The sequence below is a fragment of the Scyliorhinus canicula genome, chromosome 3 (genome assembly GCF_902713615.1).
Source record: "Scyliorhinus canicula chromosome 3, sScyCan1.1, whole genome shotgun sequence".
NCBI classification, from domain to species: domain Eukaryota; kingdom Metazoa; phylum Chordata; class Chondrichthyes; order Carcharhiniformes; family Scyliorhinidae; genus Scyliorhinus; species Scyliorhinus canicula.
This window is the reverse complement of record NC_052148.1, coordinates 242,499,794-242,526,460: the sequence shown is the minus strand read 5'-3', so window position 1 is coordinate 242,526,460 and position 26,667 is coordinate 242,499,794. Positions and strand designations below refer to the sequence as shown.

The 26,667-nt window shown below is 46.4% G+C and overlaps 1 protein-coding gene across 3 annotated transcripts in view; it reads right to left on the bottom strand.

Moving 5' to 3' along the window:
* Positions 1-243: 243 nt before the first annotated feature.
* Positions 244-26,667, bottom strand: part of mlsl (malate synthase-like) — a 60,420-nt gene continuing 33,996 nt past the window's right edge. For all 3 annotated transcript variants that reach the window (XM_038792481.1, XM_038792482.1, XM_038792483.1), the window contains exons 10-16: positions 26,275-26,473; positions 25,216-25,294; positions 23,060-23,152; positions 15,583-15,655; positions 12,605-12,672; positions 6,162-6,292; positions 244-2,735 (exon numbers count right to left, since the gene is read on the bottom strand). In XM_038792481.1, the coding sequence (XP_038648409.1) occupies positions 2,612-2,735; positions 6,162-6,292; positions 12,605-12,672; positions 15,583-15,655; positions 23,060-23,152; positions 25,216-25,294; positions 26,275-26,473 (767 nt within the window). In that variant the 3' untranslated portion in view covers positions 244-2,611. The remainder of the gene's footprint in view (positions 2,736-6,161; positions 6,293-12,604; positions 12,673-15,582; positions 15,656-23,059; positions 23,153-25,215; positions 25,295-26,274; positions 26,474-26,667) is intronic.

Genomic DNA, 26,667 nt, shown 5'->3' with positions numbered 1-26,667 from the left:
CGCTCTGGGTCACTGTCCATGTGGAGTTTGCACATTCTCCCATTTGCCCCCACAACTGAACGTTGTGCAGGGTAGGTGGATTGGCCACACTATATTGCCCTTTAATTGGAAAAAATCTTTAACTGGAAAAAATTAATTGGGTACTCTAAATTAAAAAAAAAAGATAAATGCAATAACAATTAGTCTGAAATCGGCACAGGATTGGAATGGATACTAGTGAAAAGAGATAGGGATAGCAGTGAATAGAGCAAGTTTTCTTTAATGCATCCAGTGACAATGCGAAAATGAATTGCAGCCAAACTTGTCATCTTTAAAAAGTAGGAATTAACTAATTTAATAATATTTCAAACTTTATTTTTAAGATAAAATGTTTATCTTCTGTTAATAAATTCAGTAAGTCCTTTAGGATGATGGACAGCAGAACCCCATTCGAGCTCAGGACCAAGCCAAAATCTAAGGCTTTAACCGCGTGTTCATACCCAAAAGGTTATCTTCTCCCTTTTGGATTCTATTAAATCTACTGTTTTTTATGGCATTTTCTGCATTCTTTCTTAAATCTGCAGGATTTTACTAGCAGTTTCCTGACCCTACTGGCTGTGCTGTAAGCAAACTCTTATTGCAGTGGCTGGTTTAGCCTCCCCGAACAGGCGTCGGAATATGGCAACTAGGGGCTTTTCACAGTAACTTCATTGAAGCCTACTTGTGACAATAAGCGATTTTCATTTCATTTCATGTTGATTTTAATCTGCTTTCTCAAGTATTTCTATTGGGTAGCAAAATTGGTTTCCCAACAGCTTTCAACCAGTACCAGCAGGATCCTGTCCCTAACTCCAACCATTACTTTACCAATCAATCAGTTTAACAAAAAATATAAATCCCTGTAGTGTTGATCCGCCTTTAAAATCGCTCATACCTGAAACACTATGTTGCAGATGCTGGAAAGCTGATGTGTAACTAAATAGCTGTTCAAAATGTAAATGCTGTTAAAAGGAATGGCGGTGCCTCTTTTATGTTCTTTAGCACACTGGGTTGAATCGCTGGCTTTGAAAGCAGACCAAGCAGGCCAGCAGCACGGTTCGATTCCCGTAACAGCCTCCCCGAACAGGCGCCGGAATGTGGCGACTAGGGGCTTTTCACAGTAACTTCATTGAAGTCTACTCGTGACAATAAGCGATTTTCATTTCATTTCATTCATTGTTCTTGATTCAAAGTCTGGTCATTTGAAGTGTTACCCTTTGTTTATAGTTTATGGGAGAATGAGTATTCTCTGGAGTTTAGAAGAATGCAAGAGGTGATCTAATTGAAATGTGATGAAACTCTTAAAGCAACGTGGCAGGGTAGACGCTGAGTGGCAGCTTCCTCTCTATTTTCTTTTTAAATTTTAGAGTACCCAATTCATTTTTTCCAATTAAGGGGCAATTTAGTATAGCCAATCCACCTACCATGCACATCTTTGGCGAAACCCACGCAAACATGGGGAGAATGTGCAAACTCCCAGAGCCGGGATCAAACCTAGGACCCTGGTGTCATGAGGCAGCAGTGCTATCCACTGCGCCACCATGCTGCCCAGCTTCCTCTCTAATGAGCATAAAGAGCTAAGGGTCATTTCCTCGGGATTAGGGACCAGATATTTAGGACTGAATTGGGGAATTTCTTCACTGGGAGGGATATGAATCTTTGGAATCTCGATGCAAAAGACTTCAGGTTGATGAGTATATTCAAGATTGAGATCAATAGAATTTGGAGTACTAAGTAAATCAAGGAATATGGGTATAGGATGGGAAAGAGAAGTTGATACATCAATTCAGCATAAGATTGAATGACCTACTGCTCCTATTCCTTGTTTTGACCCTTTGAAACTACTTAAGGATTATTTACAATTAGCCAAATTGAAGCTAATTGGCAGAATTTAATTGAAGTTATGGTAATCTGTACAACTATTGCCACTATTCTGATGTTCAGTTAAATCCCCCTTAATGTAGTAATAGTTCGCAGGATAATCTAGATTAATTTGTCCCCTGTTCATCTTGCCATGCCCTACACTCCATTTTGATGCAGTGCTTCAGGTTTGAGCAACAGTGCTTTTCAGATGTTGAATTTGACGCACTGGAGATTTACTCAACATCTAGCTGTTGTCCCCTGACTTGGGATGGGGGTTGCTCAAAATGCTACATCTCTTGCACCTCCATCCCTTAAAAAGCATAAAAATTCATGTTGTATATAATTCATAAGCCATTTTCACTGGGTTACTTTGTTTATTCATGTGTTAAGTGAAAGCTAACTAGGTAGTGCAATATCCTGCTTTTAAAACTTTAAAAATGCTGCATTTGCAAAGGATTTGATTGTGCACCACTTGGTGAATCCTGCAGCAATGGTGGATGATCAGTGGATAAACTTGCAAACTTAAGCTGACACTAGGCTCTGAGGATTTACTCTGCACATTTAAAAGTTCAATATCACATCATGGCATGTAGAGCTTATCCTGCGATTTAAAAAAAAATCTATTTTAAAGTCCTTAGTAAAATTTGTTGTTTGTTACCACTCCTTTCTTTGGAATACACAAACTTTGCTGGAATAACTACCATATTTTATGAGTACATGTTCTCTGTAATTAATAGTTGGCACTTAAAAATGCATGTTCCAGGTTCAGGTATGTGGTGAGGAATTCTGGGAAATCTCGCTTTTGCACAATTTCGAGGAATATTTCAGAAGCGGTAGTAAGTCGCCGTTTGCAGCTGGGGAAAGAAGACAAAGTGATTACTAGTTAACTTGCTATGCTTATGGTTTTGGAGTAAATTAAAAAGAAAATAAATAGTTACGTTAGCAGTTCTACCCAATGTAATTGTTTCCCCTTTAGTTATATTTACTTCATAGGTTACTTGACTTCAATGTTGCATCTGAATTAACCGGAAGCACAAGCACTGAGAATCTTATCTTCGTTTTGGTCCTTGCCACAGTAATTGCAGAGCCTCTGATTGCCCAAATATAATGGCCAATATTCTATGCCCTGCCCCAACTATCAAACTGTACCAGAGGGGTACGTTGCATGCATATGCCCTTTACCATTGCACTGGGCATCAAATAGGCTTAATGATAATGTTCTCTAGATTTGTGAATTTTGGCTGAGGTTCTGGATGGGTGCACTCTGGCACTAATGCTGATGAACAGAAGCAGTTCAGGGGAGGTTCACTGGATTGATTCCAGAGGTGAGGTGTTTGTCTTATAAAGAGAGATTGAACAAATTAGGCCTATACTCTCGAGGTTTAGAAGAATGAAAGGCGATTCAGTTAAGGCATGTAAGGTGCTAAAGGGGATTGACAAAGAAGACATAAGAGCAGGGCCGGCTCAAGGCACCGGCAACTCGGGCAGTCGCCCGGGGCGCCATGTGCTAGGGGGCGCCAGACTCGGGTCCCGCGCATGCGCAGTTGGGCCGGTGCCAACCAGCGCATGCGCGGTGGCCACCCTCCCCCGCTGTGGCCGCCCTCCCCCAGGGGAATGGGACAGTTCAGCGCCGACGTTTCAGCGCTGCCGTTTCAGCGCCTGGATGTTTCAGCGTCAAAAATTTCAGCGCTGCCGTTTCAGCGCCAAAAATTTCAGCTGGCCAGCGCTCATTCATTCACAGGTCACTTTACAAGCGCAACGAGATTAACAGGGGAGCCAAAAAGCTGCAGTGCAAAGGTGGTGACACAGGTATACTTAGTTATAACACTTAGTTATTTGGCCTTTTTTTGGAGTTTTATTACTGTGTGCTAAGTGGTGTGCAGAACCCAGATACAGAAGCCTCACCCCCAAGGTCTGCTTAAATGTCATGTCTGAAGCTTTTAAAATTTGCTTCTCTTTAAACATGGGGATAAAAATCCCATGCTCTTTAAACATAGGGGAGAAAAAGCTGAAACTGTCAGTGAGAGTTTTGAAAAACCCTCCGTTGAACTACATGTCATCTGGTGTAGGTTAGAAAACAATTTACCATCTGCTCATGCGGTTTCAATAATCAATAATCAATTATCACTCCCCCCAAGGACTATTATTATGACTGCATCCCGCTCCTTTCATTCTTTTCGTCTCTCTTGAGGGTGTTATTTCTAATCATGGTGCACTCTGTTGGTCGGGTTAGTTTCCCGGGGTCCCCCTGGCTGGGGCTGGAGTGATTATCCTTTTCCTCTTAATATGAATGGGGACAGTACATTTTCCCTGCTGGGACGGGAGAGGTTTGGATTTGGATGGGGTGCAGGTCCAATGATATGGCCAGTATCGTGTTGTCCCTGGGTACTTGGGATGTTCCTTCTGAAGGATGCTTATGAGGGGCAGTTCCCCAAGGTCTTGTTTTTCCTGCTGTATGATTTTTTTTTTTCTGGTGCTGAAATGTCCTGGCGCTGAAGCGGCGGCGCTGAAACGTACCGCACCCCTCCCCCAGGGCGCCCCCCCCTCCCCCAGGGCGGCCCCCCTCCCCCAGGGCGGCCCCCCCCCCCCGGTCCGCCCCCCCCCTCGGGTCCACCCCCCCCCCCTCGGGTCCGCCCCCCCGCCCTCCCCTCGGGTCCGCCCCCCCCCCCGCCCTCCCCTCGGGTCCGCCCCGCCCTCCCCTCGGGTCCGCCCCCCCCCCCCTCGGGTCCGCCCCCCCAGGCCAAGGCCCCCCCCCCAGGCCCAGGCCCCGCCCAGCCCCCCCCCTTCCCAGGCCCCGCCCCCCCTCCCCAAGGGCGCCGAAGTTCAGCTTGCCCGGGGCGCCAGCAACCCTAGGGCCGGCGCTGCATAAGAGCAGATCTTTCCTCTTGGGTAATCTAGAACAAGAGGTCATAGCTTTAGGATAAGGGGTTGCAGATTTAAAAAGATGAGAAATTACTTCTCTCAAAAGGTCATGAATCTGTGGAATTAACTACCCCAAAGTGCAGTGGATGCCAGGAGTAAATTTGAGTTGACAGACAGATTTTTAATTACTAATGGATTGCAGGGTTATAGAGAACGAGCAGGAAAGTGGAGTTGAGGTTGAGAGATCAGATCAGCCTCGATCATACTGAATGGTGGAGCAGGCTTGAGGGGTTAAATTGCTTACTCCTGCTTCTAGTTCTTATGTTCTAACAGCACCACTAAAAATATAACACTCTTCAGCTTTCACTGCTTATATCAATTTGGATTATGTTCAGTTGGATGTGGGAGTTGAACCCACAGCCTGATTCAGGTGGGAGCACAACCTCCTGAGCTACACTGATGGTGTCACCTGTTGTATCTAGCGGCTTGCACCTGGAAAAAGGAAATACTGCGCTATAATATCCCAAACATTTCTTTTGATGCAGAATCAAAATTGACAAGAAAAGCATATACCCTTATGTTAAAATAATTTTCCATTTTGTGTGAGTATGTTTTCCAGAGACGTATCACTTAGACGTATCCAGGATAATCCAGAAACAGGAAAGCATTCAATGTGGTGCAAGCAGTGAGAGAAGGAAATTGCCAATACACCCTGATGTTCCCTCTTGAAAAGATTGAATTGCACCCAAACTACATATTGTTGTCCATTGTAGTCAGTGCCAAAGAAGTCCAGTCACGGCCTTTCTGGTTCAAAAGAAACGTGGTCATAATTTGTTTTCAGAGAGGCAGGTCACATTGACTGTTCCAGGGATTGCTTTAATTTTTAAGAAACATGCCAGAGATGTAAAGGCACAATATAAACATTGACTTTGAAGGTGATGAAGTCATTGTGCTCCAATTTGTTGTAAATTATTAACTTTAAGGGCTTCCCTAGGATTACTTAATGCTAGGTCGTCTGCTATTCAGAAGAGCTCAATTGTGTCCAAACCTCTTTGCAAGGTGCGATGTGGCCCAGTTGGTGTCCTTAGTGGGCCTGTGCAGGCAAATCAATTTGAAGAATTATCATTTCAATTTGGAGCAAACTATCGGGTTTGGAAGTATTCATTTCTCCTGGCCTCTTGACATAGTAACGAGTGATTATTCAGGGGCTGTTTCAGAAAAATACGTAAGATTTGGGTATGTTCCTGGCTTTCTCCCGAGAAGCACCTTCCAGCTGTGCAGTCACTATTTCTGGATGTAGCTCAGGAAGGGTCACATCATGTGTGGAAGAAATGCGAACCGTCAGCCTACCATTTGTTGAAAAAGCATCACACTAACCTTTTTGAATGGGCGGACGCTTGTTCTTCTGCATTTCTTACCTGTCAGTGCAGCAGTGCAAAACGTCCTCTAGTTCAGTGTCCAATTCCTTTACAAGCTTTTGGACAAGGCTTCTGGTGACAGTTCTGTTATCATCCTCCAATTTTACTCCAAGGCGAATCCACTGCCAAATCTATGATACATGTTTAAGGGAAATATTGAGAAGGTACGTGTTGTGTATTCCTAAGTGGTTCCTCATTAGTTGCCTTGCAGTGGAACAGGGGCACTTTAAGAGACTGATCATGTGACGTCAATCGGCCATTTGCGCGGACAAATGGGCGGTGTAACATCGCAGCCTGTAATGTTAACAACTTTTAAAAGCTCTTTGTATGTCTGAACCTCTGCGGCCTATAAACTTGATTCTAAAACGACCACAGTACATTTTACAGTATAGTCATGAGTAAAATTTATATAGTTCCTATCCTTCCACTGAGGACTTTATCTACTGTACTATCACCCCTTCACAAGCAGCAGAATCCCAGCCTTACTTATTAAGAATTGGTTACGATTAAACTTGCTATCTTTTGAGAAAATCAAGTGAAACTTTTCACACAATCCCCAGTTTTAATTGGCTCTACCCAGAACTGATAAATACACTTCTGTCATTACAACACTGCGTCACAGTGAGTTGGAAGATACACTGCTGTACAATGCAGTTTCAGCATACGTGTATTCTACATGGTACTATTCTGCCTCTCAAACAGTGTCAATAATTAGTTAACCCTCTTTGTTGCTGCTTGGGAAACTGGAACTCTGCTGGGGAATTGAGTAAAATCAGTATACGTATGGCTGAGGTGAAGGGCTGACTTCCATTGATTCGGTGATTATTATTTCAACTATGATAGATCCTGTGAAATAGCAAATCTAACTCCACAGCTCTAATGTGTCAGAAATAAAAAATAGTTTTTGGAAAGCATTATCAATGATGAGAACTGAGATTAAAAGCAGTATACAGTCCCTGTATTCCAATCAAGTAACCCAATATAGTTCAAATGCCACTTATAAATAAAGCTAATAAAACAGGTTACTTGCTTATCTGTGCAGACCTTTGAAGAGAAAGACCCTTTCAGGAACAATCTGAAAATCCCTCTGTCTTGTCAGACCCAAATAATATGGCAAACTACTATTCAACTTAAAAACTTCTAGCAGACTGCAAAACTACAGACGGACCTTGTTTCTCCCATTAACTACTCTGTATCCCACTAAGATGTTCTATGACCTGCTGAACTAGGACTAAACATCACTCCCTCTAAATAATCTACACCCTGAGGGAATCTCCAGCAATCAAATCCCTATTCCATTAGCCGTCTATAAGTAAACAAGTAAATGGTTAGAATTAATCATTAACTCACTTTTACAAACCTTTAATTACAATTTCACTAAACAGACTGTATGTATTTTCAACCAGGGTTTTTAATAGACTGACACAAATATAAAATAAAATACATAACAATTCCTCCATTCATCACAACTGTATATTGGGGAAGAGGGATGTCACTGCGTCTTCTGTACATGAGCAATTCAAGGAGCTTAGCTGAATGCACATGCGTACATACAATAACATTTTAACAAAGTACTTTAAAATACATTTTCAGGCGGCATGGTGCCACAATCGTTAGCTCAGCTGCCTACGGCGCTGAGGATCCGGGTTCGATCCCGGCCCCAGGTCACTGTCCGTGTGGAGTTTGTACATTCTCCCCATGTTTGCATGGGTCTCACCCCTACAACCCAAAGATGTGCAGGGTGGTTTGTTTGTTTTTTTTTAAATGTAGAGTATTCAATTCATTTTTTCCAATTAAGGGGCAATTTAGCATAGCCAATCCACCTAGCCTGCACATTGTTGGGTTGTGTGGGCGAAATCACACAAGCACGGGGAGAATGTGCAAATTCCACAAGGACAGTGACCCAGAGCCGGGACCTTGGCATCATGAGGCAACAGTGCTAACTACTTGCGCCACCGTGTTGCCCTTTGTGCAGGGTTGGTTGATTGGCCAGGCTAAATTGACCCTTCATTGGGAAAAAAAAATTGGATACTCTAAATTCATATTAAAAAAGTACATTTTCATATTTTATTATATGTTGATCTATAATATACACGCCAATAATTACATTTGGTATAATTTTACTGAATGTTACTATGTAGCTTTATTGCTGTTTTATTTTTGTTGGCATCTCTGTTAAAATGGGTTCACTTTGGAAAATAGTTTGGGAATCATCGTGTTATAACCATGCAACAGAATGCTCTGATCTCCTGTGACATCACTCAGAGATAAAAATAAGTAATCTTCGACACTGCTAATTAAATTCCTTTTTTGTTTTTCACACTGTGTATCATGCATCTTCACACACAAATTAATCTTCTCATTGTTTCTGTCACAATCTGTCTTCTCGTGCGCCCCCAATGTCTATGTATGGCTTGTACCTATTTTCCTTACATATTGGGTGCGATTTAACATGCAAAAAACAGAGTCCTGTTATGGCCGCCTGCAGTGCCGAGAATGGACTCTGGCGTTTTTTTGACCTTGGTGGGAATGCCCCGCTTACCTCACTCACTGCACTGACAAGCTGAGCTCACCAATGTCTTGACCCCCTTCGGGCAATGCACAACGGCCTCTGGAACCCCCACCTCCCAGGTCCTAACTCACCTCTTAGGGGATCCTTGAACCCCCTCATCCTACCTCTTAAGGGCAGGGTACCCCCGGGCCTGATCACTGAGATGAGCAACTTGGCACAGCAGCCTGGCACCTTCTTTTCACACGTGCGTCGGATCTGATCCCATTATTGATTTCTTTGTAGTGTGGAAGCCGTTGCTCCTTAAAAGTTGTGGGGGCAGGGTACCTGGCGATTATAAAATGCGATCTCGCCTCACACTATGTGGATATGTGGTTGGAGACGGGCTGCATGGAGGTTGGATACGATGTTGCTCGCAAACGAGGGGTTTCCTGAGAGGGTTGCTTCTGCTATTGGAAATGACGTGGATTTTAAAAAGAATGAGGAGGACTCACCTTCCACGTTCTGGGAAGCACTGAAGGCGGCCATCGGGCGGAGGGGAGGGTAGATAATTTTGTTTAAGGCTCATAAAAATACGTCTGGAAGGGCGGAGAGGCAAGGTAGATGGATTCTATCCTTGAAGTGGACCGTCAGTACTCTGCAGCCCCAATGGCACAGCTGCTAGCAGAGAGGAAGAAGCCACATATGGAGTTTGAGTTAGTGTTGATGGGGAAGGCGGTGAGCCAGCTTTGCCGTTTGCGAGTTTTGTTTTATAAGTACCCGGGAAGGAGGGGGGGGGGGGGGGGGGGGGGAGGTCAGCCGCTCATTGGCTCATCAGCCGGGGGTAATTTCTGAAGATCAGAGGGGTTTTGTTCAGGGCCGGCAGGAGGCTTCTAAATGAGGCACTGTTGCCTGCTTCGGGGTCGATCTAGAGGTATTCTTCTCCATTGGCGTGGAAAAAGCGTTCAACCAGGTGGAGTTCAGAATCCTATTTGAGGTATTGGGGTGGTTTGGCTTTGGGCCTAAATTCATTTAGTGGGTTAGGCTTTTGTACAAAGCCCTCATTGCGAGCGTTCAGACCAATGCATTGAGTTTGGGGTATTTTCGATTATATAGGGGTACAAAGCAGGGACATCCACTTTCCCCTTTACTGTTTGCTTTGACAATTGAACCATTGGCCATCGCACTTTGGTCTTTGGACTCTTGGCGGGGTATAGAGGGGGGAGATAGGGAGCATAGGGCGTCCCTGAATGTGGACAATTTGTGCTGTATGTCACGGATCCTCTCTCTAATGTGAGGAAGATAATGGAGGTGCTTAGGAAGTTTGGTTCCTTCTCAGCATATAGATGGAAAGTGGGCAAGAGTGAGGTTTTTACGGTGATCACTCTGGGAAACGGAGCTGATCTTGGAGAGGTTTCAATTTTGGCTGGCCAGGACTAGGTTTAGGTACCTGGGAGTATGGGTGACTCATGACTGGGTTTGTTACATAAGTTAAATGTGGCCAGTCTGGTAGAGGGGGTGAAGGAAGACTTGAAGGTGGGATGTCCTATTGTCTTTGATGGGAAAGGTCCAGACGGTTAAGATGAACATTCTTCCGAGGTTCTTGTTTGTTTTTCAATGGCTCCCAGTCTTTCTTCTTAAATCTTTCTTTAGTGGAGTAAGAAGTCTCACAACACCAGGTTAAAGTCCAACAGGTTTGTTTCGAATCACTCGCTTTTGGAGCATAGTGATTCGAAACAAACCTGTTGGACTTTAACCTGGTGTAAGACTTCTAACTGTGCTCACCCCAGTCCAACGCCGGCAGCTGCACATAATTTCTTCAGTAGGGTCAACAAGTTAATTTTGACTTTTGCACTGAAACAATGGTTAGCACTGTTGCCTGCTGGCGCCAAGGACCCAGGTTCAAATCCGGCCTTGGGTCACTCTTTGTGTGGAATTTGCAATTTCTCCCTGTGACTGAATGGATTTCCTCCGGGTGCTCCGATTTCCCCCCACAGTCCAAAGATGTGCAGGTTAGGTGGATTGGCTGTGATCAAAAGAATTTGCCCTTAGTGTCCAGGGATGTTCAGGTTAAATGGGATTATGGAGGTTTGGCTGGAGAGTGGGTCTAGGTAGAGTGCTCTTTCAGAGGGTCGGTGCAGACTCGATGGGCCGAATGAACTCCTTCTGCACTGTACTGAGTCTAACAGCACTAAGGGACTACCTACACCGTAGAGAATCTCAACAGTGCAGAAGAAGGCCATTTGGCCCATCGGATCTGCATCGATCCTCCAAAAGAGCACCTGACCAAGACCCATGCCCCCACCGGAACTCCACCTATAACAGGGACTGAAGACAAGTTTAGAGAAAATTCTTCATGCGGAGGGTTGATAGATGGAAGTCTTTGTCCCGGGGAATGAACTAGGCACAATCCATTGCAACTTTCAAGATAAAATTGGATGTATATTCGAAGCTCAGAAATGTACAGGATTGCGTGGTTTTCGCCCCCACAACCCAAAGATGTGCAGTGTAGGTGGATTGGCCATGCTAATTGCCCCTTAGTGTCCAAAGATGTGCAGGTTGGGTAGGGTTATGGGGATAGGGCGGGAGAGTGGGCTTAGGTAGGGTGCACTTTCAGAGGGTCGGTGCAGATTTGATAGGCCGAATGGCCCCTTCCTGCACTGAAGTGGTTCTGTGGAAGATTTTTTGCTTGCTTGCTCTTCGCTCGCTTGTTCTGACCAAAATGCAGACCATGGTATCTTGTATCTCCCCTGAATTTCAGTGCAGCTTCAGAGTTGGCATGGTGACAAAATTTTCTCACTTCAGCTGGTACAGGAGAAGTGCCACAGAGAAGACCTCTCTAACATTGCCTAGATCGACCTCGCCACGGCCTTCAGCCTTGTCAGCAGAAGCAGATTTGTTAAACTGCTGTGGAAAATAAGCTGCCTGTCTGGACTTTTGGGTTTCATTTCTTGCCACCAGGATGGGCACAGTTTCGTTAATTACATTGGAGCATTATTGGAGCTTATCAAGACCAGAAGTGGGGTAAAGCAGGGCCATGTACTGGCGCAAACTCTCTTTGCTGCTCCACGTTGCTATTGTATGCTTTTAGCAACTCAAATGAGGGTGCCTACCTGCATGCCAAAGCTGATGGCAAATTGTTCAAAGTGCACAATGACCTAGTCCATGCTTTGCTGATAATGCCATGCTGACATCCCGTAATGAAGTTGTAGATTGGCTCGCTGAGGCCTGCAAGCAGTTTAACTGACGATTGGCATTAGGAAGAGATATGGACCAGGACTATGCCTTCCATCAGCTACAACCTCCCACTGGAGGTTGTTGAGACCTTCAAACGCCTTGAATCAACAATTAGCAGCAGCCTATCCCTTCATACCGAAAGCAGCATTGGGAGTGCCAAGGATAACAGCAGGGGGAGCTTGCAGTGCACGGATCCAGTCACTTGATTAGTAACTCAGAGCCCCAGGGTAATGCTCTGTGTGTGGACACTTGCTCAAATCCCACCATGGCAGGGCAATGGTTAGCACTGGGACTACGGCGCTGAGGACCCGGGTTCAAATCTCGGCCCTGGGTCACTGTCCGTGTGGAGTTTGCACATTCTTACCGTGTCTGCGTGGGTTTCACTCCCACAACCTAAAGATGTGCTGGATAGGTGGATTTGCCACCCGAAATGGGAAAAAAAATAATTGTGTACTCTAACTTTAAAAAAAACCCACCAAGTCAAAATGGTGAAATTTGAATTCACTTTTTTTTAAATCTGAAATTAAAAGTCTAATGATGATCCTGAAGCCATTGTCATAAAAACTCATCTGGTTCACTAATGTCCTTTAGGGAAGGAAACTTAAGCACCCTACAGTAATTTACTTGATATTGAGGAAGCAAACAGCAAAATGGCACCGTTTATGTATCTAAATAAATAATAATGTGACTATAATCTAAACAGGATAACACTGTGTACCTGTGATCGGGATATTTCTGCAGTAGCCGAATCCTCCACCTGACCCCGAAAACAAAAGTGACCTTGGCCTAGAATAAAAATAAAGTTGCTGCAACTTATAAAAATATTACCATAGTGATTCAAACTTTTGTTCTTTTTCTTTTTAAGTCTATTTACAATGTTGGCATTAAAAATTCACATCCCTGTTCGTCACTTTCATTGCCAATTATACACAGTACCAGTTATCTTTTACAGAAAATGGCACAGTCACAGTCACACTGGTTGGCTTGCAAATCAAGTGTCAAGAATACAAATATCTCTTAATCGACACACAAGTGATGCCCCCCCCCCCCCCCCCCCCCCCCCCCCCATTCAGATTAACAGTCCTTGTTTTTAGGCGATGAATGATCAATTGAGCTCAGACATGACTAGTGACCGTCAGGGGAGCAGGGGTATGTGTGAATATTGTAAGGGGTGTACAAAAACAGCCTGCAACTTGGAAAAAAAAATCTCTATTCAAAGAGGTAAATTATCCGTAATGTCGGAGCTTGAAAAAAATTAGTGCAAGAAATTGATGTTCCTGCACAAAAATCCATCCGTTTCAAAGGCTGGGTGCAAATTGGGGTGGAATCTGACTTTGTCACAGATATCCACGACCTCACACCTTTTGGGGCAGACTATCTGTTTCAATAAACTGCTATAAGTTACTACCACTATTGGCAGAAAAACTGTGGTTAGCACTGCTGCCTCACAGCTCCAGGGACCCAGGATCAATTCCGGCCTGGGGTGACTGCGTGGAGTTTGTACTTTCTCCCCATGTCTGCGTGGGTTTCCTCCGGGTGCTCCAGTTTCCACTCACCGTCCAAAGATATGCAGGCTAGGTGGATTGGCTATGCTAAATTGCCCTTTAGTGTCCAAAAGGTTAGTTGGGGTTGCTGGGTTACGGGGATAGAGTGGAGGTATGGGCTTAAGTAGGGTTCTCTTTCCAAGGGTCGGTGCAGACTCGATGGGCCAAATGGTCTCCTTCTGCACTGTAAATTCTATGATAAGGAGTAGTCAGCCACTCGGCCCCTCGAGCCTACTCCGCCATTCAACAAGATCGTGGACGATCTGATTGTGGTCTCAACTCCACATTCTGCCTACCTAATAACCTTTGACTCTTTTGTTAGTCAAGAACCGATCTATCTCTGCGTTAAAAATATTCATTGACCCTGCCTCATCTACTCCCTGGGAAAGAGTGTTCCAAAGACTCCCGACCCTCGGTGAAAAAGATTCTCCTCATTTACGTCTTAAACGGGGGAACCTCTTATTGTTAAACTGTCTTCCCTGGTTCTAGTCTCTCCCACCAGGAAAAACATCTATTCGATATCCATCCTGACATAGCTGTTCAGGATGTTTCAATAAGGTCACCTCCCCGCGCAATCTTCTCAACTCCAATAGGTACATGCTCAAACTTTCCTCAGAAGATAGACCCCTCCCTAACCCCAGGTATCAGTCGAGTGAAACTTCTTTGAAATTCTTCAAACGCATTTAGAGCCTTTCTATACAACTGTGGTAAAACATTGCTAGTTTTTCATTCCATCCCTCTTGCAATAAACAACAATATTCCATTTGCCTTTCTAATCATTTGCTGTACCTGGATATTGACTTCTGTGAATCACGTTTCAGGACACCCTGAGCCCTCTGTACTCAAGAGTCCTATAATTTCTCTCCAGTTAATTAAAATGCTGCTTTTCTATTGCTAGAGTGGACAATTTCACATTTTCTCCACATTTTACTCCATCTGCCATTTGATTTGCCACTCAATGAAAGTATCTCTGTACCGTTGCAAATTCCATATGTCCTCTTCGCAACTTACATTTCTACCTATCTTTGTATCATAAGCAAATTTAGCAACACTTAATCCCTTCACCCAAATCATTGATATAAACTGTAAATAGTTGAGGTGGGCCCAACATTGATCTTATGGTTGCTAGTCAGTGCTTGCCAATCAGAAAATGTGCATTTATCATAGATTTAACAGTGCATAAGGAGGCCATTCGGCCCATCGAGTCTGCACCGGCTCTTGGAAAGAGCACCCTACCCAAGGACACCTCCACCCTATCCCCATAACCCAGTAACCCCACCCAACACTAAGGGCAATTTTGGACACTAAGGGCAATTTATCATGGCCAATCCACCTAACCTGCACATCGGAAACCGGAGCACCCGGAGGAAACCCACGCACACACGGGGAGGATGTGCAGACTCCGCACAGACAGTGACCCAAGCAGGAATCGAACCTGGGACCCTGAAGCTGTGAAGCGATTGTGCTATCCACAATGCTACCGTGCTGCCCATCTACTCTTTCTCCCTCACCACCACCACCATGAGCTCTTATTTTGTGTAGTAACCTGTGATGTGGCACCTTGTGAAACGCTTTTTGGAAATCTAAGTACAACACAACCAGACATTCCCCTTTGTCCCCATTGTTTGTTATTTCCTCAGGGAACTCCAATAAATTTGGCAAACATGATCTCCCTTTCATTTCTCCTAACCATTGGAGTTACAGCTTGCTATGCAATCCATTTTGTGCAGGGGAGTTTGTTGTGTCAAGTTGCTAGTGACACCTATTCCAGTTTATGAGTTGTGCATTATAGGTCCAGCTAAGTTTACCATTGCCTTCTATTCCCTCCAAACCTGCAGTTTGTCATCATAGCAGGGAGCCCCATCCAGTGGCTTAACAGATAACTGATAAACCTACTTTCCAAACAGCAGATTGAGAGCTGGCAGACAATTCGGAGGGATTTATCTTTCTAGCTGGGAGGTGGTCACTGTATTACTAGTGGCTTCAGCTTTATCCACAGCTTTCTATCAGATTAGATTAAAGAGGGATAGGGTGGGCATTTTGTTCATTTTCCATTTGTTGGACCAAACACACATCAAGTATAAGGAGTTAACCATTCAAATTTCTAACTTGAAATTGATCATTAAAAAACATGTTCTGCAACTGTCCTTACCTCTTAGCCATGCTTCTATGAAAAGAATACCAACTCCAATGTTGTATTTTAGTCCATGCAGGGTAACCCCACCCTACGTATTGAAAGAATAAGATTAATTATAGCACGCCTCTATTTCACATCTTTACACATATTCATTCTCTATGAGGAATAGTGGGGGAGGATTGGAAAGATTAACTGGCTGACTATCAACTTGTTTGAACCTTGTCACGAACACTTCCTCTTTGGCCAACAAGTCCTGAAATCCGATTTAAACCTGGAGTTTCTCCCTCAGAGTTAGGGATGCTACCCACTGAGCCACTAGGCCTCCATGACAGTATGCCTCGAGACACAAATAATTATGCATTTACAGTTCAATTTTTTAAATGACAATATCATTAGTGTCTTTTGTGCTTCAGTGAAAGTATCAAATATTCTCAGTTTGAGGCACAAGAAGATAACTTACAGAATTAAGTTCTTTCTATTGGGCACAGACGTTTCATTCTAACCCCAAACTTGGAAGAGCACTCTTCACATCACCAATGAGCTATTTCTATTCCTTATATCAGGTAAGTGGGTGATCTAATTGACTGAGAATCATGTGGATAAGTGCAAACATTATGGGTATTACCTTGGTGTGCATTTGCCCCACTGGAAATGGGGTTCAAACTCAGTGCCTATTTGGCTCAGTGGTTACACACTTCGCTCTGAGTTACAAGATTGTCGTTTCAATCTACACTCCAGGACTTGAGTATGTAATCTCCAGTGGCTGTATTGAGCATGTGCTCCACTATCTGGGTGAACGTTAAATTGAAGTCCCATCTGCCAGTTCTGTGATCTAAGGGTATGTTAATAATAATAATCACGCCGAGGTCCCAAGTTCGATTCCTCGGCTCTGAGTCACTATCCGTGTGGAGTTTGCACATTCTCCCCCTGTCTGCTTGGGTCTCACCCCCATGACCCAAAGATGTGCTGGGTAGGTGAATAGGCCACGCTAAATTGCCCCTTAACTGAAAAAAAAATAATTGGATACTCTAAATTTATTAGTGTCACAAGTAAGCTTACATTAACACTGCAATGAAGCTACTGTGAAAAGCCCCTAGTCGCCACACTCTGGTGCCTGTTTGGGTACACCGAGGGAGAATTCAGAATGTCCAATTCACCTAACAGCACGTCTTTCGGGACTTGCAGGAGGAAACCGGATCACCCAGACGAAACCCACGCACACAAGAGGAGAACGTTCCATGGCACTCTTTGATGCAAAGCAGGGAGTTCTCCGAGCATTCTGGGTGGCAGACCTCCTCAAAAACACCTGGGATGACGGCAAGTATCAGAACAATTACATTTGATGAGTCATGTTAATTTCCTTTTTTTAAATTTTAAAATAAATTATCATTGGAAAAAACGTTTTGCCTTTCTACTTTTTAGGAACATCTAAAAAGTAATGTTTAAATATTATGATAAAAGTACAATACTGCGGATGTTGGATATCTGAGTTCAAAACAGAAAATGCAGGATAAACTCAGCAGGTCTGGCAGCATTGCGTCTGTGGAGACAGCAACAGAGTTAATGAGCGGGATTCTCCGTCCAACGATGCAGGAGTCACGAATCGCGATTAGGCAGAGAATCGCATGTCAGCTGAAAATCGAGGCCGGCCCCAGGCGCGCAACAGAATGTCATGCTCCAGCCTCGACAGCAGCGTAAATATGTTCCACTCCACACAGCAGTGTGGGCATGCAAATTATACTGTAAAGGCCGTTGGTATAACATTAACGGGCCCGGTGCAGTATTCTCCATGTCTCCTGCGATGCACTGCGTCTGGCAGGTGGAAGTACCGACAGCGAGGTTCACTTGTGGTATTTAAATTCGGGAAACAGGCTGCTGAGGGAGAGAGAGAAGATAAGACATGTTTCCAAAGACGGAACAGTGGGCTGACAGTTGTGCCGCTGGCTAGGGGGGAGTCGGCCAGGGGGAGTAGTAAGGGGGCGATTAGGGAATGAGCCATGGGGTCAGGGTGTCCCCCAGGACTGGCGTGTCCAAGAACAGACCATTTTGCCATGGCTTGCAAGGTAGCCAATCTGGCTGCACACCCCACTGACCACCCACCATTATGATTGCTCAGGGTGTCACCGGCCGCGCCCCTCCGCCCACCCCAACCCCCCCCACTCGGGCGCCACCCTGCTGGCAGGGCATCATCTGGCTCACCTAAGGAAGACGCCCACAATAGACCCCATAGGAGAGCACAGGACAAGGTCCACAAAGCCACTGGTACCCCTGCTGGCTGGAACGGTGCCTGAGTCAGAGGCCCCTGCACCTGCACCCCCCTCCGTGCTTCCTACTCACAGGGTGCTGGCCCTGGATTAGCAGTATCTTAGGGTCCGGTCAATGGGATGGAGGTTGATGACGACCTGCTCTGCGATGAGCTCTGGTGCTCCCTGGCGATCACTGCGTGCAGCTGGCCATTCCATCTCACAGTCCCATTGAACCCCTGGGTGGCGGGGATGGGGTGGGGTTGGGTACCGGGGTTGTGTGCCGTGGTGAGTCATGCTTCGGGTAGGCCCCGTCACATGGCGCCCGCATATTTAGCCCCATCTCCTGCCGCCTCAGGGGGTGACACCAGGGTGGCCTTTGGCCGCCCTGGGGGCCCTACCCCGTGTCCCCCTCCAACGCCCGTCCCCACACCAGCAGCCTCAGACCCACCCCCACTTGGCATACCCTGCACACCCAGCACAGCCCATCCCTCACTCCCTTCTGACAGAGCACGAGGCAGGTCGGAACGTTGGTGAACAGGTGTTTATTGTGGTTTTTACAGGTATTGTGCCCTAGCCCCTATCACAACCTAGTAAACATATATACTTTTATTAAAGTTTGCATTTTTACACTGTACACACAAAAAAATGAAAATGGATGAGACAGTAACAGTTTACGTGTTGTATCTTTGTGGTGCCCTCCGCCAGCCCCTATCCCCCTTCTCCCCTTTGCCAGCCCTCTTCTGCTTTTTCTGGGTCTTACTTAAGGCCCTTTCTTTCACCGTAGGTGGTTTGTTTGGTGTTTGTCTTTTCTTGTTACATAGATAGAACATTAAGTGCAGAAGGAGGCTATTCGACCCATCGAGTCTGCACCGACCCACTTACACCCTCACTTCCACCCTATCCCCGTAACCCAATACCCCCTCCTAACCTTTTTGGTCACTAAGGGCAATTTAGCATGGCCAATCCACCTAACCTGCTCATCTTTGAACTGTGGGAGGAAACCGGAGCACCCAGAGGAAACCAACGCAGATACGGGGAGAACATGCAGACTCCGCACAGACAGTGACCCAGCGTGGAATCGAACCTGGGACCCTGGCGCTGTGAAGCCACAGTGCTATCCATTTGTGCTGCCCACGGGCTCTGTGGCTTTTGTGTTGGGCCCACTGATCCCTGCGCCGGTTTCTATCTGGGTTCACCCTTGGTGTTTCCTCCGGTTTCCTCCCTCCCTATTGCCATCCTCCATACCCCCCCCCCCCCCCCCCCCCCCCCCCCCCCCCCCGGTTCTATCAGTTGTTGACTTTGAACAGGTCTTGGAACAGGCAGAGGAATGGCCCCCACGCTTTGTGGAAGCTATCTTCCAACCATCGGATGGTGTATTTGACCTTCTCCAGGTGGAGAAATTCTGAAAGGTCAGCGAGCCAGTCTGCAGCTCTGGGTGGTGCTGCTGATCGCTAGCCAAGCAGGATTCTCCGGCGGGTGATTACAGAAGCAAAGGCAAGGACGTTAGCCCTCTTCCCCATATTGAGTTCTGTCTGGCACTCATGCCAACTTAACTGGTGTCTAACTTTCTAGCCTTACCTGCCCTAAAGCTCCATCTAGGTGGGTGCCCAGGCGGTACATCAGACGTAGAGGCGGCCTGCTGCGATCGCCGCCCTGTGATCTGGGTCCCCTTTGGTGACCGTCCTCTGGAGCGACCAGTCCCGAATGGGCCATCCAGTCTACCGGATGTCAAAGGTGGTGTACTGCCACCTTGTTCTGCCCGCTGCCCAGCGAATACGCCAGGGACAGGTGGGGGGGGGGGGGTTCAGAGGCACTGAGGTGTTCCAATGCCTCCCCTGCGGGAGTTGCCCAATGACCCCGGGCTGCTCCTTGGGACTGGGGCACGGCCGGAGCCAAACCTGGAGACTATTGACTCGACAAGGGTCTCCATGCTCGTGGCCATGAAGCACATGGACTGGGCCAGGTCACACGGGGACTGTGCCATATCACTCCAGGATCACAGTAAGAAGTCTTACAACACCAGGTTAAAGTCCAACAGGTTTGATTCAAACACGAGCTTTCGGAGCGCAGCTCCTTCCTCAGGTGAATCCTGAGCTCCGAAAGCTCGTGTTTGAATCAAACCTGTTGGACTTTAACCTGGTGTTGTAAGACTTCTTACTGTGCTCACCTCAGTCCAACGCCGGCATCTCCACATCATGACTCCGGGATCAGGCCAGGTCCGTCTGTGTCCGGCTCAGGTCATTCAGCGCCAGGTCAGTGCTCGTGATGTCCGCAACCATGGCCGTTGTGATTGGGACAAGCTCTGGAGTGCCACAGCAATGTCCATGTAGTCCTGGTAGGTGGTTGCCTGTGTCATGGCTGCCCTTTCCTGTGCCTTGGCAACCACCATAACATCGTGCCCCAGGCCTTTGGGCATCCTGATCCATAGCCGATACCGCCTCACCCAAGGCCTCCACCACGGATGTCACTTGTGCGGTGTTGGCCTGGGTGGCATGCTTGGTCGGCACCACCTACTGCCCCTGAAGGCAGTTGGACTCCTCCAACTGCACCTGCAGGCCCTGGATGGTTGCTGACAACCCCTCATGTAGTCCCTGGCTCTGCACCTGCATCTCCAATATTGATGGGACCACCCTTTCCAGACGCCCGAGACTCTTATGGACGGCAACTCGTCCCTGGGGTCGGGCCGTCCTTCCGCTGTCCGCCTGCCCCTTGGGGGATCTTACTTCCACCTGCTGCACACGTGTGTTGCGCACCTGATCGTACCTCAGGAGCCACTACATTAAAATGCCCAACAGAGGCGAGTGTCTCCGGGATGGTAGAGGGTGTAGGTGACAGCAGTGCCGAAATGTCGGTGTCGTCTCCGGACAGATGCTCCGGGGTGTCACGAGGTTATGGCTGAGGGTGCAGGTCACCAGCAGATCCTGCCGCGTCGCGGATGAGTCGCGAGGTTGCGGCTGGGGTTGTGGACCCCAGATGGACCCGTCTCATCGCCAGGTGACCCTGCAAAACAAAAGACAAGACGCTTGGTTGGCCCACGGGTGTTGGGTGTTGGTTGGGGAGGGGTGGGGTTGCCACATGGTCCATCGCTATTCATTGCGGGCTTACTTGGAAATCCGATGCCGACCTCCACCTTGGCAACTGCCCGCTCTCCGACCAGGTCCAACGCCCTCTGTTCTGCCACGGCGAGGGGCCGCAGGTCTGGCAGGCGCCCTTCAGCCTTCTCCTGTTCCCGGCGGTTGTGGGCTGCCTTCTCCTGGGGGGATAGATAATGCACTGTGTGAGACATTCATACGCGGGCAGCGCACTGGGTCCACGGCACGTGGCCTGTGTCCAGACCGTGGCGGGTTTCATAGGTGTTGGCAGGTGGTGCCGGGTGGAGTGCACGCGGACTGTAGGCGGGTGGGATTCAATCGCTCTCTAGGTGAGGGAAGGTACTAAGAGAGTGGGGACGGAGGTTAGTGCCTGCGGCATGTTGGTAGGTGGAAATCCTGGCTGGCCTGGAGGATTCCCCCCCCCCCCCCCCCCGGCTGCCCAGAGGTTGTGCAGCTTCTTCCGGCACTGCTGGCCGGTCCTTGCCCACAGCGTTCATGGGTTCTGCCACCTCCACCAAGGCCCAGTTGACATCCGTGGGTAGCAGCCTCCTTCCCACACCGGGTAACAGGTTGTACCAACTCTCCTCCACGGCATCCAACAGTGTCTCAAGCTCGGCATTAGTAAACCTCGGTGCCACTCTTCGGGGTGGCATCTTCTTGGCTGGAATGAGAATGTGTGGGGAGTGGACTGCTTATATTTAAGGATATCCTGAATCGTTCCCAGACCATCGTCACTTTCGGGGCGGTAAAACTCTCGCCATCCAGTCCTGGCATCAGCACCTAGTCTCGGAAACAGAGAATCCTACCCAATGTTTCAAGTCCAATATGACTTTTCTTCAGAGCTTAAAGCTTTTAACCTGAGAATGCCAAGTGGATGTGAAATGTTGGGTGCGATCTACCTGAATGGGGACAGAGTCCCGTAGCGCGAGATTAGCCGGGTGTTTCCCACCACTCGGAGTGCTGAGAAACACCACGCTGTCTATTACCCTTGCTGGTGGATTCGGGGCCTCAGTGGGGAACTCCCCAATGAGACCCACTTAGCCCCATTCTCATCACTGAGGAGCTCCGCTTGCTGGACCTCCTCAGTGCAGCGAGAGTTCGGGGTGCCGTTTTTAGGCACGGCACCCACGGCCTGATCACCGCCACATAAGAAATGCCAGCTTGGCACCCTGCCAGGTGGCACTACCAGGTGCCAGGCTGGCAGTGCCAGAGTGTCCAGGTGGCACTAGGAGTACCAGGGTACCATCCTGCCCAGAGGGCATGCACCTGGGGGCCTCCAATCCCCTGGGAGACCCTCTGTTTGTGGAGGCCAGCACTGAACGGCGCTTGCCCAAGGTCTCCAAGGCAAAGGGGTTAGATTCCATGCCTTGGTTAGATCGCGGGAATACATATTAGAATGAGACAGCCAGCTATTCTGCAAATCCTGCGCACAATGGGCGAGATTCATATCGCGACGTCTCGTGAGATCGCGTTAGATCTTGCGAGGCGTGGTGAGCCGGGTAGATCCCGGAAGTGGGATCTCTCGGCATCTACTGGTTGTGTTGCACCGCGCTTGTTTTACGGGCGCATCGTGACATGTAGATCCCGCCCATTAAGGCTGTTTCTGTCTCCACCAATGTTGCCAGACCTGCTCATTCCTGTTTTTATTATGTTTAAATATTATAAGGGCAGCACGGTGGCCTAGTGGTTAGCACAACCGCCTCACGGCGCTGAGGTCCCAGGTTCGATCCCGGCTCTGGGTCACTGTCCGTGTGGAGTTTGCACGTTCTCCCCGTGTCTGCATGGGTTTCGCCCCCACAACCCAAAAATGTGCAGAGTAGGTGGATTGGCCATGCTAAATTGCCCCTTAATTGGAAAAAATAATTGGCAAATCTAAATTTAAAAAAAAAAATGTTTAAATATTATATTGATTTAGTAGATGATACTAGGATCGCTTTTTACATAGTGTAAGATACAATGATTTGGTTTTACACACATCAATTTCACACTTACTTTAACTGCACCAGAAAACCTTGTTAATTCCTTAATTGCCCATAACCAGCATTCTCAATTTTACTCTCCGATATTTATCTATTACAATGGAATAGTACTTGCTGAGTAAACAAATTCTTACAATTTCTTTACCCAAATCAGCCATGAGCTGAGCATACTTACGGAAGGCATAGTCAGCAGATCACTGGGAGTCACATCCACATCTTCCCGTAGGATATGCAGCTGATTGGGACCCTTTGTATGCTCCAGGAATAACTGAGATTTAAAAAGCCAACAACATAAATGTCAATGAATTGAATCACGAAATTCATCCAACAAATAGCACTATTTCCAAAGAGGAAAAACCAGTGACTAAGTGGACAAAGGCACAAAACGGACTGAGTTACCTGGGCTTTAAGAACCGGATTTCCAAGGCTTATGATACACATGTAGCTCATTCCTCCTGGACACCCCTGCTTTGAATAGCCATCCTGTGGCTGAGACTACCTGAGGCTGAGAATTCATCTGCAACTGCAGGTAAATCGGACAAACCCCACCAGGAGCTTGCTTGATATTACACAAACCCATTTCACACAACCAGCTAAAAGAGGGAACTTTCAGAATTTTAACTGAGAAAGAATTTGCATTTATTCAGTACCATTCATTTCCCCAGGATGTGCCAAAGCACATTACAGCCAGTAAGGTGTATTCACCATTGTGACATAGGAAATACATCAGCCAATTTCCATACTGCATTATCTCATTGATCTCAACGAGATATTGACCAGATCTGCTTGAGTAGGGCCTGGAACCCTGGAAGAACTCTCCAAGTCTTTATGAATAGTGTCATGGGATCATTTCCATCCACTACCTGGGAGGGCAGGCAATTTAATGTCTTATCCTGAAGACAGCATCTCAACATTTCCTTCATATTGCACTGGATTGTCAGCCTGGATTTTGGGCTCAAGTCTTTGGAGTGGGACTTGGGTTTATAATCTGGATTCAGAGGTAAAAGCGCGACCACAGAGCCAAGGCTCATTAGATGTCCCGACACCTGCAGAAACCTATCACATGCTCAAGATTCTTATAACAATTTGCCTAATAAGAAATGCTCACTCTCTCTCAGATCTGATTTACTTAAGTCCAGAAAGCTTAAATACAGTTTGATGGAACCACGTTTTAAGAGGATCAATATCAGGTTCCTTGTTGATTGTCAAGACAGGGCCACTTTGGCTCTGAAGGCAAAGGTTGTCATGAACATCTGGAGCCCGGTGGGAATAGTCCCAGCCCCTATTGGGAGGGTTACCTCTCCTCTACAGTACCTTTTGTTGGGGTGACACAGTGGCGCAGTGGTTAGCACTGCTGCCTCACAGTGCTGAGTCCCCGAGTTCGATCCCAGCCCCGGGTCACTGTCCGTATGGAGTTTGCACATTTCCCCCCGTGTCTGCGTGGGTCTCACACCCACAACCCAAAGATGTGCAGGGTAGGTGAACTGGCCACGCTAAATTGTCCCTTAGTTGGAAAAAATAAATAATTGGATACTCTAAATTTTTTTTTTAAATGTTCCATTTGCCAGCCAAGCTGGCCGGTCAGTGATTAATAGTACATTCGCTAGGTTAGAATAAAAATTGTTCAAAATTTGAAATTACTTTAACAAATAATTTTCATTAGAGCACTTTATCATGTAGCAATTTGGGACATGCTAAAGCACTCATCATTTGCATTAGGGGCTGGTTTAGCACAGGGATAAATCGCTCGCTTTTAAAGCAGACCAAGGCAGGCCAGCAGCACGGTTCAATTCCCGTACCAGCCTCCCCGAACAGGCGCCGGAATGAGGCAACTAGGGGCTTTTCACAGTAACTTCATTTGAAGCCTACTTGTGACAATAAGCCATTTTCATTTCATTTCATTTTCATTTGACATGTCATTTCTTTTGTATAGGTGAATGCAACAGCCAATTTGTGCACAGTGTGATCCCACAGAAAACAATGGTTGGGGAAACATGTTGGTTAGGAGTGCAGAGAGAACTCCTCAATGCCAACAGATTCTTTAATGTCTGCCTGTGTTGGTAGACAGCGCTAAAGTTTTAACATTTTTTCAAAAGACAGTAATGATGTGCTCAAGTCCTAGAGTGGGAACTGATCCCACAATATGCTGACTCAAGAGCCTATTACTTAGCAAAGCTGACTATTCAGTTTCTAAGTTAAGTAAAATGTGTGACATTAATTAATCTTTGCAAACAGCAATTCTAGCAACTGCAATAACTGAGACTGTGCACATACACGTATTTTGTTCAGAATCAATATCATGCAGAATACATAATATATGTGTTAAATTACCTTCGTCATTGGCTCAATCAGATCCAGATCAAACACCATGAATCCATCAACTCCAGCATTGATTTCCAGTAGCTTCAATCTAAAGCATTTATATAACATTGTTAGATCCTGAACTGAACAAGCCAATTAGAAGAACAATGGGTTGTGTATTGCTGAAAAAATGGACATGCTGTTGAAGTTTTTTGTCTTGTACTCATCACGACAGATGGAAGGATACCAAATTTCAAAGAGAATAACAATTTATAGTGCATGAGGAAAAAGAAAGCTGCTGATGGGTTGTAAAGTGAACTCTGATTGGTCTAGGCATTGCCATGGGTAATGCATCAGGGAATAGTTCCGCTAAGCTCTTGTTTGAGTGAAAAAGGTGCAATGTTTGGACATGTTCTTTCTGTTTGCAGAGGGCAGGGCCTTGTGTATGAATATATTTGTAGTTTCTAGAAAACGTAAGTGAACCACATCACAAGCTATGGGGAATGGGGTGCATTGGAACAGGGCCCTACAACTAGCCTCAGAGACCCTAGGCTAGGGAGGAATCAATATAATCAAGAGTTCCTATTTCTGATCACCATCTGTGGGCAGCACGGTAACGTAGTGGGTTAGCCCTGCTGCCTCACGGCGCTGAGGTCCCAGGTTCGATCCCGGCTCTGGGTCATTGTCTGTGTGGAGTTTGCACATTCTCCCCGTGCTTGCGTGAGTTTTGCCCCCACAACCAAAGATGTGCAGGCTAGGTGGATTGGCCACGCTAAATTGCCCCTTAATTGGAAAAAATGAATTGGGCATTCTAAATTTATTTTAAAAAATAAAAATAAAAAATTTCTGATCACCATCCAGGATTAAACCTGGGACCTTCCTATGCAAATCTAAATTCTATCTAAATTGCAATTTAATAGTGCATTTATCCATTGAGCTTTCATTCCAGAAGTCAACGATTTCATTGAATGCTGTTTAATTAGAACTGTTTTAAAGAGAAGAGATTGTAAAGAAAGACAGCATGTATCTCTTTGTTTTGGATACTAGCTCTCACTGCAGTCTACCCATTGTGAATGCAGCTGTACATACCGTGTGACAATTGCTGTGATTCTCTGATACTCCAAGCTTTCCTTGTCCTGGGGCAGTAACAGTGCTGCCATTCCTCCAGTGGCCAAAGCACCTCGTTTATGACAGGTCTTTACCAGGAGATCCATGTAACTCTTCAAAAACAGTTTCTCCATATTCACATACCTACTGCGATCTGGTAAAAGGAACTCCTGACGACAGCCTGAAAAACGGTGATTGTGAAATGAGTTGTGTGTGCTCTTTTTCCCATCGATGGAATATTTTGTTCTGCCTCACATTGTTCGGATCTAATCGCTCAGTAAAATCAGAGCCTAATCATGTGGGAGAACAGTAGTGGATAATCCACAGTTTCTTACTTTGTGAATCAGCCTATCTATACACCAAAGAAGGTCCAAC